General features: G+C 36.3%; 1 protein-coding gene across 3 annotated transcripts in view; it reads right to left on the bottom strand.

The window, feature by feature from the left end:
• BTAF1 (B-TFIID TATA-box binding protein associated factor 1) overlaps window positions 1-14,665 on the bottom strand; it is an 85,827-nt gene that overhangs the window by 36,750 nt on the left and 34,412 nt on the right. For all 3 annotated transcript variants that reach the window (XM_069567506.1, XM_069567507.1, XM_069567508.1), the window contains 6 exons: window positions 13,632-13,721; window positions 12,628-12,723; window positions 12,347-12,523; window positions 11,501-11,641; window positions 10,567-10,691; window positions 7,755-7,875 (listed from right to left, as the gene is read on the bottom strand). In XM_069567506.1, coding sequence (XP_069423607.1) covers window positions 7,755-7,875; window positions 10,567-10,691; window positions 11,501-11,641; window positions 12,347-12,523; window positions 12,628-12,723; window positions 13,632-13,721 — 750 coding nt within the window. The remainder of the gene's footprint in view (window positions 1-7,754; window positions 7,876-10,566; window positions 10,692-11,500; window positions 11,642-12,346; window positions 12,524-12,627; window positions 12,724-13,631; window positions 13,722-14,665) is intronic.

The following is a 14,665-nucleotide window of genomic DNA, read 5'->3' as shown; positions in this document are numbered from 1 at the left end:
TAAATGGCAACAGTCTCTAGGAATCTGGAGAAAGTCTGTATGATTAACAACACTGAATTTTGCTTCTAATAAACTGAAAGCATCCTGTATATGGGAGTAAGCTCTAACCAGTGACAACTCTTTGGTTTCATTGTGTATCACTGCTCTGTCAGGGAAATTTGATAAATGATCACACTACAGTTGTGTTGGATAATCAGCTTAAGTTGTATGTGCTCATCATTAATGCAAGAAAAGAACTGTGAGATGATATCCAATCTAGAAAATTCAACTTTGAGTTCACTACAAAATTAAAGCCAAAGTTCCTAATTTATTTTGGGTTAAGGACCCTCTGAAAATTGGGGAAAGACTATGCACAATCTTCTCTTAGAAAAATACATTTATCTACATACTTATGTATAATGTTTTGCTTTCAGCTTCAGGGATTTCTTTAAGCTCAGGTTTAAAACCTCAATCTAAGGAATTTCTCAACAAATCAAAAGCCCACCCAAATCAAGCAATCCAATGGTGCTTAACTAAATCGATTGTATGCTCAGAATTGTAGAAAAGTAATCTCATGAACTAAAAATTTTATTAACTAGTTCACAGTACTTAATATCACATCCTTCCACAATTTTTTAAAAATAAAAACTATGTTGTCTGGAAGAAAGCTAAGCATAGAAGAATTGATGCTTTTGAACTGTGGTGTTGGAGAAGACTGTTGAGAGTCCCCTGGACTGCAAGGAGATCCAACCAGTCCATCCTAAAGGAGATTGATCAGTCCTGGGTCTGGAAGGACTGACATTGAAGCTGAAACTCCAATACTTTGGCCACCTGATGCAAAGAGCTGACTCATCTGAAAACACCCTGATGCTGGGAAAGATTGAAGGCAGGAGGAGAAGGTGATGACAGAGGATGAGACGGTTGGATGGCATCACCGACTCAATGGACATGAGTTTGGGTAAACTCAGGGAGTTGGTGATGGGCAGGGAGGCCTGGCGTGCTGCAGTTCATGGTGTCGCAAAGAGTTGGACACGACTGAGCGACTGAACTGAACTGTCTGGAAGAGACTGAAGAGAAATTTGGAAAATGTTTAACTGAATTTCCAGAAAGTGAGGTCTAGGGATAATGCATAACTCAGAAAGCTACCTATAGTTCTCTTGCCAGTAGGAAATTAATAACCCTGGTCTTCTTTTTTTCACATTTCTCAAAATGGCTTGAAAGAAATTTAAAATAGACTGCAAAATCATCAGCTCGGGGGAGCCTACTCACTGACAGGGGATGCCTTAAAGAACTACTTTTCATTGAAAGGGAAAGGGACATTGGAAAGAAGAAAAGTTCTCCTTTCCTCAGCAGAGAGAACAGGCACAATTAGGAAAGCTGTAACAGTACTAAGCCAATAATTTAATATTACTCTCCTATGATTTCTTCTCATTTCCCCTGCCATATTTACCAATTCTCTTAATCTACCCCTAACCTCATCACTGGAAATCAAAACAGTTGCTTGTAGATCCCAAAGCCATACCTACAGATGAAGATTTTTTCCCCCATATTAATAAATAGTGAATGTAATATAAATTGTAGTAGTCTTCTCAGGCTATAAACTTTGTTACTCTAGTAAATTCTACTTTATAATTATTTAAAAAACAACCAAAGGAATAAATGAATGAAAGAACACAGGGTGTTTTACGGTAGAGAAACTATTCTGTAAGATATAATAATGGAAAGATCATCACACATCTGTGAAAATCAGTAAAATGAACACGCAACATTAAGAGTGAAGCCAAGGGAACTCCCTGGAGGTCCAGTGGTTAGGACAGTGCTTTCACTGCCAAGGGCGGACATTCAATTCCTGGTCAGGAAACTAAGATCCTGTAAGCAATGTGGCACAGCCTGGGGAAAAAAAAAGTGAAGCCTAATACAACTATGGATTGGTTGATAATGACATGTCAACGTTCGTTCACTAACTGTAACATTCTGGTGTGCAACGTTGATGGCGGGAGCAGCTATTTGGGGCAGGGCAGGAGGTATATGGATGCGCACTCTGTATTTTCTGTTTAATTTTGCTTTATAAAGTCAAGTCAATAAATAAAGAGGAAAATAAAATTTAAAAAATAAAAGAGAAACCAAAAGCCCAACCAAACAAAAAATCCAACCCAGAATATGCAGGTCACTATCATCACAGGAACAGGTATTTTTAAACATGCAGATTTCTCCAACAACACAACATAAAGTCTGCCTAGCAGAAAACACAAGTTACAAAATAAAGCTGAGAAAACAGCTGAAGCTGTTCTATCTGAACAATTGTGCAAGCATCTCCTTTTAGTCATAGTTACAAAAAGTTACATGCTTCAGCTGTTAGTATTTTCTCCAAAAATCACTAAGTACAATTTGGCCCATCCAGAAACCACCTGCCTCTTGCAAATCTGAAAGTTGCTTCACCTGTTTCATAAATTTTGTGCCTGTCTTCGGTTTATTAAACTGAATTGGTTAGGAGTGGGATACAGTGACATTGGGATTTTCCATCCCAGAATTTAAAAAAATAGTCAGTGGACTTCTAGTATGCTACTAACTAGGAGTCTACTAGTCACAAATTTCCCTTCTAATCTTAGGCAAAGTCTGGAAAGTTTTGATGACTTCAGTAGTAGTCTGCTGCTGCTGCTGCTGCTAAGTTGCTTCAGTTGTGTTCGACTCTGTGAGACCCCATAGACGGCAGCCCACTAGGCTCCTCTGTCCCTGGGATTCTCCAGGCAAGAACACTGGAGTGGGTTGCCATTTCCTTCTCCAATGCATGAAAGTGAAAACTGAAAGTGAAGTTGCTCAGTCATGCCCGACTCTTAGCGACCCCATGGCCTGCAGCCTATCAGGCTCCTCTGTCCATGGGATTTTCCAGGCAAGAGTACTGGAGTGGGGTGCCACTGCCTTCTCCTCAGTAGTAGTCTAGCAGAGTATAATCCAAATTACAGAAAAATTCCTACCACAGACTGTTTACTTTACCAGGTTTAAATTAACTATAAGCTATACTACAACTCAAGTTATAATTCATGTTTTAAGAGGGCTTTAAAAAATATATTTTGGTTTATGTTAAATAATTGACACAGTATTAGCACTTTATGTCATTTTTATAATGAGGGTCAGATGGAGGGGTGGGCATCTGTGGGAATACTCAGGGGAATGATTGATACTTATTTAGTGTAAAGAGAATGGGGCAGTCTCTGTACAGCTCCTTTATCCAGACTGGTGTTCTGGCCTTCACTCTGCCTTTGTGGAACCCAGAACAAGGAACGCTGATAACAAAACTAAGACCGTCAGACATGTCACTATATTTACAAACTCAAGGTGCAACGCTTGGTGCATCCCCTTGCGCTCAGTCCCTCAGCCAGACCAGTTTCCTTTCCCTCCCTCTTTAGTGCCACCATGCTCACTCCTGCTCCCAGAGTCTGACACATGCTCTTCCTCTGACTGTTAACCTGCTCTTCACCTGGTTAAATTCCATTCATCCTTCAGGTCTCAGTCTCAACTGTACTTTCAGCAAGACATTTCCTTGACCTTTACTCACCTCACTAGTAAGGACCCAGCAGCACCATCTGCTTCCCCTACCAGATCCTTACCTCACTATGTAATGATGGCTTTATAAAATGGCCACCATGTAATTATAAGCGCTTGTGTAGCTGTCTTCTTCTGTCTTGGTTAGCTTCCTGTTTTAAGCTCTACAGAAGGAAACAGAACTTTTCCCTTACCAATCAGTATCTAGAAAATTGTAGGAGCTAATATAACTGTTGAGCAAATCTACCTTGATTATGAGAATAATCAAAGTCACAAGGAATAGTTGGTAATATGGAAAATTTTCCACAATTGTAGGATTGCAATAAATCCCTAACTGGCAAAATTGACGTATTAGGTGGGATAAGATCTTGCCAGCACCATTTTGCTATGCCCCCTCTTTTATCTTCCCACAAGCACACCCATAAAGTGTATAGATGTTGAGGCGGGGCGGGGTGGGGCGGAGCAGCAATCTGATTATCCTTTACCGTGAACACCTGATTCATGTCAGTAGGTATCATCATTTCTATCACCATATCAAATGATATGGGGTTGCAGGGAAGAAAATCTGGAAAGAAGCTACAACAAAGTTATGAATCATACTGAGTTCTCAGCTCCTCTACTAATTTGATCTGAAATCCTATTTTGGCCCACTGCCAAAAAACAAAACCCAATTCTATAATTAAACAACTCGAAACGCCTTGTTTTATTTATTTGTCCAACCAATATTTATTGAAAATCAGATAAATATTTAAACTTTGCTCTCTTTTCATACCTTTATAAAATCTGACCAATACCTAATTATGCTAATGTTCTCAAATGCCAAAGTCTCAGTCAACTCTGTTTTTTTGGTCTTTATTCCCTTCTCTACATATGCATACATTAAATTTTCTTACATCCTGGACTAAACATGCCCCCAAATTCCAACTCAATCTCATGTACATCTTCATGCTAAATTTATAAGCATCATGCTAATGCTTGCCTTTCAAATAAAAATCAATACTTTTATGTACTAAAATTCTCAATGACTCAGAAGGTGACTCTGATGCAAACAGAATGGAAAAGCTTACCCAGTCAACAAAATATGGCTAAACTAGAGGTTAATGTCCAGAATATATTTTCCTAGTTGAGTTCTGACTAAAACCACTATTAAAGATAGTGGTTATCAACACTAATTAATCTAGACATTTCAGTAAAGTAATTCACAGGTAAACATACATATTCATATATAAACCTGCATGAATAAATACAGTCTATAGAAAGTAAAATCAAGTAATGCTCTACATGGGAAGAGAAGCTAAAAAAATGAATATATATGTATGATTCATTTTGCTGCACAGGAGAAGCTCACACATGATAAATCAACTAAACTCCAATAAAAACTTTTTTAAAAAAGGAAAAACAAATGATAAATTATTTCACTTTGTCAAGCTCTTTGTTCAGCCAAAAAAAAAGTTACATCCTGATTTTAAGTCATTACCAAATAAAATTAATTTGGTTTGCCTAAGAGTTCTTATTTCATACTCTCTGAGAATCCAGACTTGCTAATACTTTCACATGTTAACATGAGAGATAAAGACACAAGGATTAAACAATTTATCTTCAAAGACGACAAGGTATGTCATAAAAGAGTCTAATACAAGTGAGATTTCAGGAATTTCCTGGCAGTTCAGTGGTTAGGACTTCATGCTTCAACTGCCCAGGGCCCAGATTCCATCCCTGGTCAAGGAATTAAGATCCTCCAAGCCATGTGGTACAGGCAAATAAATTTTTAAAAAAAGAGAATTTATAAATAACTTATTAACTGTGGTTCTATACAAAAACGTTTTAGAGACAAGCATATATGCATACATACTTATGATGGGATAAGTTGTAAGATTCAGGCTATCTTCCTTATAAAGTCTTATGGTTTTGCAAAACAAAACAAAATTACTACAGATAAGCATATGAAAAGATGTTCAACATCATATATCATTAGAGAACTTCAAATTTAAACTATAGTGAGATACCACTACACACTTATTAGAAAGGCTAAAATCAACAACACTGACAACATCAAATGCTGGGAGAGGATATACACCAACAGAAACTCCTTGATGGTGGAAATGTAAATTGGTACAGACATTTTTGGAAGACATTTTCTTATAAAATTAAATATATTCTTAGCATATGATCCAGCAATTGTGCACTTCAGATTTACCCAAGTGCACTGAAAACTATGCCCATACCAAAACCTGCACACAAATGTTTAAAATTTCATTCAAACTGATAAAAACAGAAAGAAATGAAATTATCCTTTAATAGGTGAATATATGGAACTGTGGCACATCCATACAATGCAGTATTACAAAGTGATAAACAGAAATGAACTACCAAGTTATAAAAAAAGACATGGAGAAACCTTAATTTTGTAATGCTAAAGGAAACAGAAGCCACTATTAAAAGGCAATATACTACATGTGTGCGTGGCTCAGTCGTGTCCAACTCTTTGCCACCCCATGGACTGCAGCCTGCCAGGCTCCCCTGTCCATGAAATTCTCCAGGCAAGAGTACTGGAATGGGTAGCCATTTCCTTCTCCAGGGGATCTTTCCAACCCAGGGATCAAACCCAGGTTTCCTGCACTGCAGGTAGATCCTTCACCATCTGAGCCACCAGGGAAGCCCACACACGACATAACTCCAACTATGTGGTATTCTGGAAAAGGCAGAAGTATGAGAACAATAAGAGAGTCGTGGTTGCTAAGGTTTTGAAGGGAGGAAAAGTGGAAATGCATAGGTGCAGCACAGGCATTTTTTAGTGCAGTGAAACTATTCCTTATGATACTCGAATGGTGAGCACATACCACTGTACATATGTCAACCCATAGAATCTACACTATAAAGAGTAAACCCTAGTGTAAACTGTGGGCTTTAGTTAATAATGTATCAATACTGGTTCATCAACTGCAACAAATGCACTACACTAATGCAAGATGTTAGCTAAAGGGGAAACTGTGCATATGGGTAGGGGCATATAGGAACCGTGTACTTTTTGCTCAGCTTTTCTGTAAACCTAAGATTGCTCCTAAAAGTAAAGTGTACTAAAAAAAAAAACCCAGAAAACAACAACATGAAGGGAAGAAATTTGATAATTTTAATAGGTCTATCTAAAGTGAATTTAAGAATATTTACATCAAAAACATTTAGGCAAAACTCACAAAACCAAAAAAAAATAATAATAATGTGAAAACTCAGAACCCATGCCAGCAGTTTTTTATATGAACCCATGCCTGATCAACTAAGCATTATATTTATAAAATGGACATGATAGCTTTTTCTTAGAAGAGTCTGATCTGACAAAAAAGATAATGCAGAAGGAAATTTACAAATGTTGATTCATGGTAGTGCAACACAATATCATGCTATAAATTAAAGTAGGTCTACATGGAATATTCCTTATTCACATAGGAATGCATGGTTGGTGAACACAAAAGAGACGTTTATCCACAGTATTAATATATTGTCTAAAAAAATCAACCATTGTTTTTTAAAGACCACTCAAACTGCAGCACCTATAAGTAACAGCGTAAGAAATGGATTCCTTATGATGTTTCCCTAAATTCTAGTATTTTGTTTGACCTTTAGTCTATTTTTAAAACAGGAATGTGAAGCCTTTTACAGACAGGGCAAGGATTACTCAGCTCATAACAGATTTCTATTTACACAGTGATATTAACTGATGGTTCTCTGTAGGCATTTCAATGTGTTACTCCTTGGAAATAAAATGCTCTTAAGACTGAGTATTCCTTAAAAGGAAGTAAGTGCCTAGCAACTGTATTATCAGTCTTTTCAAGTCACACTGCAGAGCTTCACAGGTAGCTTTCTAACCTGGGATGGTTTTTGCCAACCATCCAACTGTCAACCATACAGAGTAGGCAAAGAATGAATAACATGATCTTTGACAGGAAGGGATGATTCAATCTTTCGTTCAACAAAAACTTACTGAGAGCCACCTTTGTGTTAGGCAATATTCCATGGGCTGGGAATACAATCTAGAATAGTATTAAAATATTTCTACCCTTATGATGATTATATTCTTATGTATCTACATACTCACCATACCAATTTTACTAGCCCTAACATTCTCCTGATCTTTATTTGAAGCAAGGGTAACCTGGTGGTCAGATTGATCTTACAAAATTAATCTCTAAAAATTTCAAGATTACTGTAGTTATTTAGACCAAGTTAGTTCTTACCTGGTCTTGTGTTGATAATAAAGTGAACAGAGTTTCCAAGGCTGCTCTTCGAACTGATGATATAGTGTGATGCAAAAAAGGCCAGACACGTGGAACTAAAACTGTGAGTGACTGCTGAATACTAATAAAGAAGACACAGATTAATCTTATTCATTCTTGGTTGAAATTCTGTTGATATATCATCTAAATATCATTTCCTTATGGACCTAGCAACTTTTTCGATGAATAAATTCTAAAAAGACAATACAATTTTCCTATGAACACTTGCTTAACACCCTCATACAAAACTGTTACTATAACACCAGAATAGACAGAACAAATGCAGTCATAAAGAGTAGCAGAAACATTAACATGGGGTTATTCTGTGGCACTAATATCATCAATCACCTCTATCAAATCAGAACTTTTCAGTATAACTGCATTTAGTCTGTTCTCACTCAGGAAAATGGGACATGTATCTTAGTTGATAGCCTACACAAAAATCAGGACTGTTAATCCTTACGCCTTTCCTACTGTTAACTCCAACAGGTAACCAATAGGTGCACACAATTTATATCCCCCTTTGGGGCCACCTCTATCACATATCAAAAGAAGCAAGAGATGGTAACGGTAGTAGCTTTGGAATTTGTTATCCTAATCTAGCATTACTAAATTAGGCAAACTCAAATTATCTTCCTTCTCACAGATTAGATTTTAAATGTGAAAGCAAGCAAAGGCACGAGTTGGCTAACAACTTGGACCATAGGATTCCTGTCACATCCACGATTCATTTATAAAAGTTACCTCAAATTAGCAAATTATTTATAAGTAGCATTTGAAATATATACCTCGATAGAAAAAGACATGAGGAAAAAAGAATATGTCAGTGTAATTATCTGTTCTTTTGGTTCCTCTCAGGAGGTCCATCTTTTAATGATATTTTCATTACTTGCAGATTTAAATGAACGTCGCCTTTTACATTTATTTACACATTTGGTAAATTTACTTATAAAATTATAACTTAAACACATGCACACACAGACATAAAACAGACTCAAATATGAAAAAGCATTATAGCAGGTCTTGTTAATAGTGTAACTCTTCATGCTCCAAATACATGCTGCATTTCTTCTTACATAAGCTGGAAAGTATCTGCCAAATATCACAACATATGAAGCAAATTTTCTAAGGCAATTTTGAAAAAAAAAAAAAGATCAAAAACTACATTATTTCACACTGAATTAACAGAATTTTCACGACATTCTTTTTTTTTTACATTATCTAGCTTTTCCAACACTGTCCACTTGATTATATACATACATTTTTAAGTCCAAAGCCTTTTTTATTTTTTAGGGCAAGTGCAAACAAACCAAGGCTCACAGTTTAAGTTCACTTTACATGAGTTTTTATATAAAGTTTTATTGGATTACAGGTACATTCATTCCTTTATGTATTATCTACAACTGCTATTGTGCTACACAGACAGAGTTGAGTAGCTTTGACAGAGATCATATGGCCACAAAGCCAACGTCTCACTATCTGGACACAAAAAGTTTACCAACCCCTAACATATAATAATTAAGAATTCTTGCATTTTGCAGCTTTCACACAGATTAACTCATTTAATCCTCATACCAATGAAAGTGTCTGAAAATCAGGACACCATATATGCACTACCATTTCAATTTTCCTCTTTGCTTTATAAGCACTTATTTTGCTATTCCAATTTTGGGTTGTCCCACTAGCCTAAATTTAACATTGAAGGATGACCACAGGTCAGTATTATTTTAAACATTCTCTCCATGTTTTTCACACATCAATGATTTTCATTGGAAACAGATTTACTCACAGAACCAGAAATCATTTATAATCATAATTACATAAACATTCATTGAATACACTTACTGGACTGCTGCTGCTAAGTCGCTTCAGTTGTGTACGACTCTGTGACCCCATAGACGGCAGCCCACCAGGCTCCCCCATCCCTGGGATTCCCCAGGCAAGAATACTGGAGTGGGTTGCCATTTCTTTCTCCAATGCATGAAAGTGAAAAGTCAAAGTGAAGTCGCTCAGTCGTGTCCGACTCTTAGCGACCCCTTAGACTGCAGCCTACCAGGCTCCTTCATCCATGGGATTTTCCAGGCAAGAGTACTGGAGTGGGGTGCCATTGCCTTCTCTAACTTACTAGCCTCATCTGTAATTTTTTTTTCTGTATCTCCAAGGATATTAATATTTAGGAGCCAGTCTAAAAGGTAGGGAATACATTAATTAAGCTTCATTTCAGATATCAAGACAGTAAAATAAATGACACTAAATTTTTGGTTTACGTCTTTGCTTTACCCATTCTCTGCTTTTGAAGATTATATTACATTATTATGTATACCCTTCCTGATAAGTGATTATTGAAATCAAGAAAATATGTCTTGGTGAACATCACGAAGAAAATGCTCACAGAGTAGCAAAATTTGGAAATGTAAAACTGATGTTCACTGATAATTCTATTAACCACAGTCATAAAGGCTACAAAATTCTATAGTCTAGAACTAGAAGTGGAAATAAAATGGATAATTGTTAATCTAAAGTTAACTCTCATAGGATGAACAAGTTGAATGATTATATAATGGAATTAACCCAAGAATATAGCTTCTCTAAGTTTCTGCCCTCAAAGAGCTGTTGGCTAGAGATGAAGAAGAAAAGTCCTCCTTAAAATAACTGTCTTTGGCATCCCCTACTTACAGTGCTGTTCTAAAAGACGCCAGACTATCATCTTTTTAATTATCTGGAACTGTATGTAAACACTTTCTACTTTATTCCATTGAACAGAAATAATTACCTGCATTGTTGAACCTGAGGATAAGTTAACAAGGATGACAGAAGAGTCATAATACTATTTGTTGAAGCTGTTAGATCATCTAGTTCCAGAAGAGCATCCCATAATGTATTTATAATGAAAGGTACCTATAAGATCAGTTATCAAAAAAACAGTTATTAATTTTGCAAGAAATATTCACCAGCCATGCCAAACTGTATTTCAGGAGTCACTACTGATTCAACAACATATACAACCCCAATGACCTTGGATAATCCCAGCTCTGAGTAAAGTTAAGGAGGAAACATCATTCGTCTTCAACAGTTCTCTACCCCTCTTTTTAATGCCACTCAGCTCTACTTTGGCATTTACCTTTCTAGCGAGGTTCATAATGGACGGAGAATTCAAGAAATAAGATATCCCAACTGTATTTTCCATTAAAAAAAAAAAAATCATAAACTCTGAAAACAATACAGCTTACACACACGTCAGCACCCTCTGAGCAATTTTACTATAGTTAAAACGTTCTTAATCATCATGAAAAGACAAATTTAGTTTCTGAGCTTTCGAAGTACTCTCAAATACACATGTTCTGGTTTTAACAATAGAGGGAAATCAGATGGACCTTAAAAGAGGCATTTCAAAAATGAAAACATAATAAAAAATCAAAACAAGCGAAAATCTCATTTGCCTAAAAACCAGGAATGAAATGAACAAGGAATGGTTGCTTTCTTTTTAAGGGAAGGTCTCTACATATTCTGTACATGAAAGGGAAAGATAAAAAGACACAATTCACAATTCACTCTTTCCAAGAATATATATATCAAGATCTCATGCACCAGAGGGCTGTCATAAGAAAAATGGAGAAAGATTAAAAAAAAGCCAACCTCAATGTTTTTTCTAACATGCTACATACAAATGTAAAAGGCTCTATAAGAAAAACATGCAGAATATTTACTTTTTGTGTCTGAAGATACACAAGGCTCTCTACCACAGGTACTAACGACGCTGCAGCAACAGCTCTGACATCATCGTCAAGATCCTGGAGCCCTTCAATTATTCTAGTTAAAACCTTAGGCAATAAAGTATTAATTACATCCTGCAAAAGAATACACCAAAACTGATTAATTTCTACAGTACAAGTGATGTGCTTAAAAAATCTTTCATTAAATTAACATACAAAAGTATAAATTCCAATATTTATTTTAAAAGAATCATGTAAACAGAAATGAAAAAGTGTCATTAGATGCCTATATAATTAATCTCATTTGAAAAAGAACATAACAGTATCAATATCTCGTTATTCAATGTGACTGGAAATATCAGAACATGTTTTCAAGGCAAGAACATGAATTCCCAGTGTGAATACACATACATATATACTCCTGTGCTAGAACCTGAACTTCTATCTCACTCAATATCACTGACAACCAAAGGGAATATGAGAGAAAAGAAAAAAGAAAACCATCTCTTCCTGCTTCTCATTATTCCAACCTACCGTCTTTTCAATTGCCCCAACAGTCAGCCCCCAAAGGTTACTCCTGTGATCATACACTAGAAATCTCACTGAGAATTGGTCTTGCTATGAAACAGAAACAGGTTTCCAAGCATAATTCTCTTTTAATTCGTATTTAAATTCTTACTAGCATCACCTGTCTCTATGATACTACCTCAAGAAGGTAAATCTTAAAGGACTGGCTTATCTGTAACACTAAGAATCTAGAGCCATTTCATTTAATTAATGAGAACATAAACTAAGAGGGGAAAAAACTCCCATACATGCTTCAAAAACTGAAGTATTTACCTGACGAACTGCCAAAGCATACTTTATTCCTAGCAGACCACCATGTCTAACTTCCCACTGTTCTTGTGTAAGTAATTTAAGCAGCACATCCACAGTCTTATGAACTCCTGTTTCATTCATGTGTTTTAACACTACACCTAATGTTTGAGCACAAGTTTCACGAACTGGTGCCACAACCTAAAAATGAGAAAGCAAGAAAATTCACATTTGCAAAAAATATATATATATATATTTTAAGAATCTGAAGTCTGATTGGGTAAAGCCTCCCTTAGGATACTTACTTCATCAGAAACAAAGTCTCCAAATCTGTCTAAAGCAAACACACAAAGGAGTCTAATAACCAAGTCTTCCAACCACTCTTGATGCTGTTGAATCATCTGTTAAAATAATCATTTTAATAACACATTAAAACATATTAGATCCAAAAACTAAAACTAAACTATTACAGCAAACTAAAACAAAACATTGGGACAGATTATTTTAGCTGTGGGAACAATAACCAAACTATGGAATAGTCCCAATTACTACCTTCAATATTAACCACATCTTCTCTGATGATGATTTAGATATACTGTACCAAAATCTATAAAATTCATGACTTCTGTATTTTACTTGCACTCCCAGAGAAATTGAGAAACCACTTAAGGGTGCTGTAATATCAACTACATCTATTCAGTTCGGTTTAGTTGCTCAGTTGTGTCCGACTGTTTGCGACCACATAGACTGCAGCACGCCAGGCTTCCCAGTCCATCACCAACTCCCAGAGCTTGCTCAAACTCATGTCCATCAAGTCAAAGATGCCATCCAACCATCTCATCATCTGTCGTCCCCTTCTCCTCCAGCCTTCAATCTTTCCCAGCATCAAAGTCTTTTCTGATGAGTCAGTTCTTCGCATCAGGTGGCCGAAGTATCTATTATCTAGCCTATTACTACTGCCTCCATGTTACACCAGTCACACTGCTTGTTGACCGTTAAACTATACTCTCATTCATCTTACTCTACCTTCTAATCCATTATACCCTGCTCAAATATGAGTGTTTTTACATACTTTTCCACCCAATATTTCTGAACCTATCTTTCCTCTGAACTCATACTTTCTCTATCTATAATATAAATAAACCTCTTCCTAATTTTTTAACCTTTTCCTTATGTTCACCCCTCCATATTTCTTACTATTTACCTCTCATTTCTACTTCATGGCACATGCTCTGCTACTTTCCTGTCTGAGAAAGAGGACATCTACTGAAACCTGATGGTAATGTTGATTTACTACACTTACACTCACCTCTTCTAAAGTGCTATCCCCCATTTTACCACCACTTTTCCCATGAGCTTTAAGGATTTCCCGAAGTCCAGTGCCTGCACCATGTCGAACCTAAAAAGAACCAAGAAGCAAATACCGGAGGTTAAATGCTTAAGAAACAGTGTTTAACTTTTCTTCAGTATGAAAAAGGGATACTAGATTTTTAAGAAATTGGAACAAACTGAGTGGGACTTCACAAGAATGTGTTTTTCTTCTACTATCCAAGAAGAATTACATATATTTAATCTCACAAGTTTGATTATATGGATTTTATTTTTTAAAAAGGCAAAAAATAGCTATTCTGAGTTCTTTCTGAGATACTAATCTGCTTGGCTGTCACTCCTCTACTCTCTACTTGCATTCAGCATTATCCACAGCAAAGGAGAGAAAAGAAGCATCATATAATGTTCCTTATAGTCCCAACACCAATATTTTAGAAATAAATACATCAGAACTAAGTTCCAAAGCCACCAGTGTTAAACATCAAAGGAAGACAATTTAAATAAAATGTCTCATGACTAACACGTTATTGTAGCCCTGAAGCTTCTGCAATGTCATCTGGGAGGGAGGAAACATGCCACTGATGCTGCCCCCACTTTCTAAAGCCCCATTCGAGCTAAAACGTGAACAGCTTTGAACAGAAGTGCATCTGGGAGCAGAAAGCTAAAAACAAAGCTAAAGCTAAAAGGTATTCTAAAACAGTGTTTTAAAATTACTCAGAGACCAACCAAAGAATCTTTCGAGATTACCAACCCTCAATTTCAACCAGAACTTCACTTTCATATCTTCTACATATTGAGAGCTGTTCAAGATCTTTTTTGAAGAAATATTTCTGAGGCTAAGCTACCACTTGCAAACTATTGATCTTAATCAAAATTGTCCACTTCCAAAGGAAATTTTTTACTGAGAGAGATATGCAGCTCTTTATGAAGTGCTCTGGCAAGCGGTTCTGAGAGGGACATAGGGGAAAAATAAGGACTCTGATAAGACAGATTATGATTGATATGGTTCCTATC

This window comes from Ovis canadensis, chromosome 22 (genome assembly GCF_042477335.2).
Source record: "Ovis canadensis isolate MfBH-ARS-UI-01 breed Bighorn chromosome 22, ARS-UI_OviCan_v2, whole genome shotgun sequence".
In the NCBI taxonomy this organism is placed as follows: Eukaryota; Metazoa; Chordata; class Mammalia; order Artiodactyla; family Bovidae; genus Ovis; species Ovis canadensis.
The sequence above is the reverse complement of the archived record's forward strand: the minus strand, read 5'-3'. Positions and strand labels throughout refer to the sequence as shown.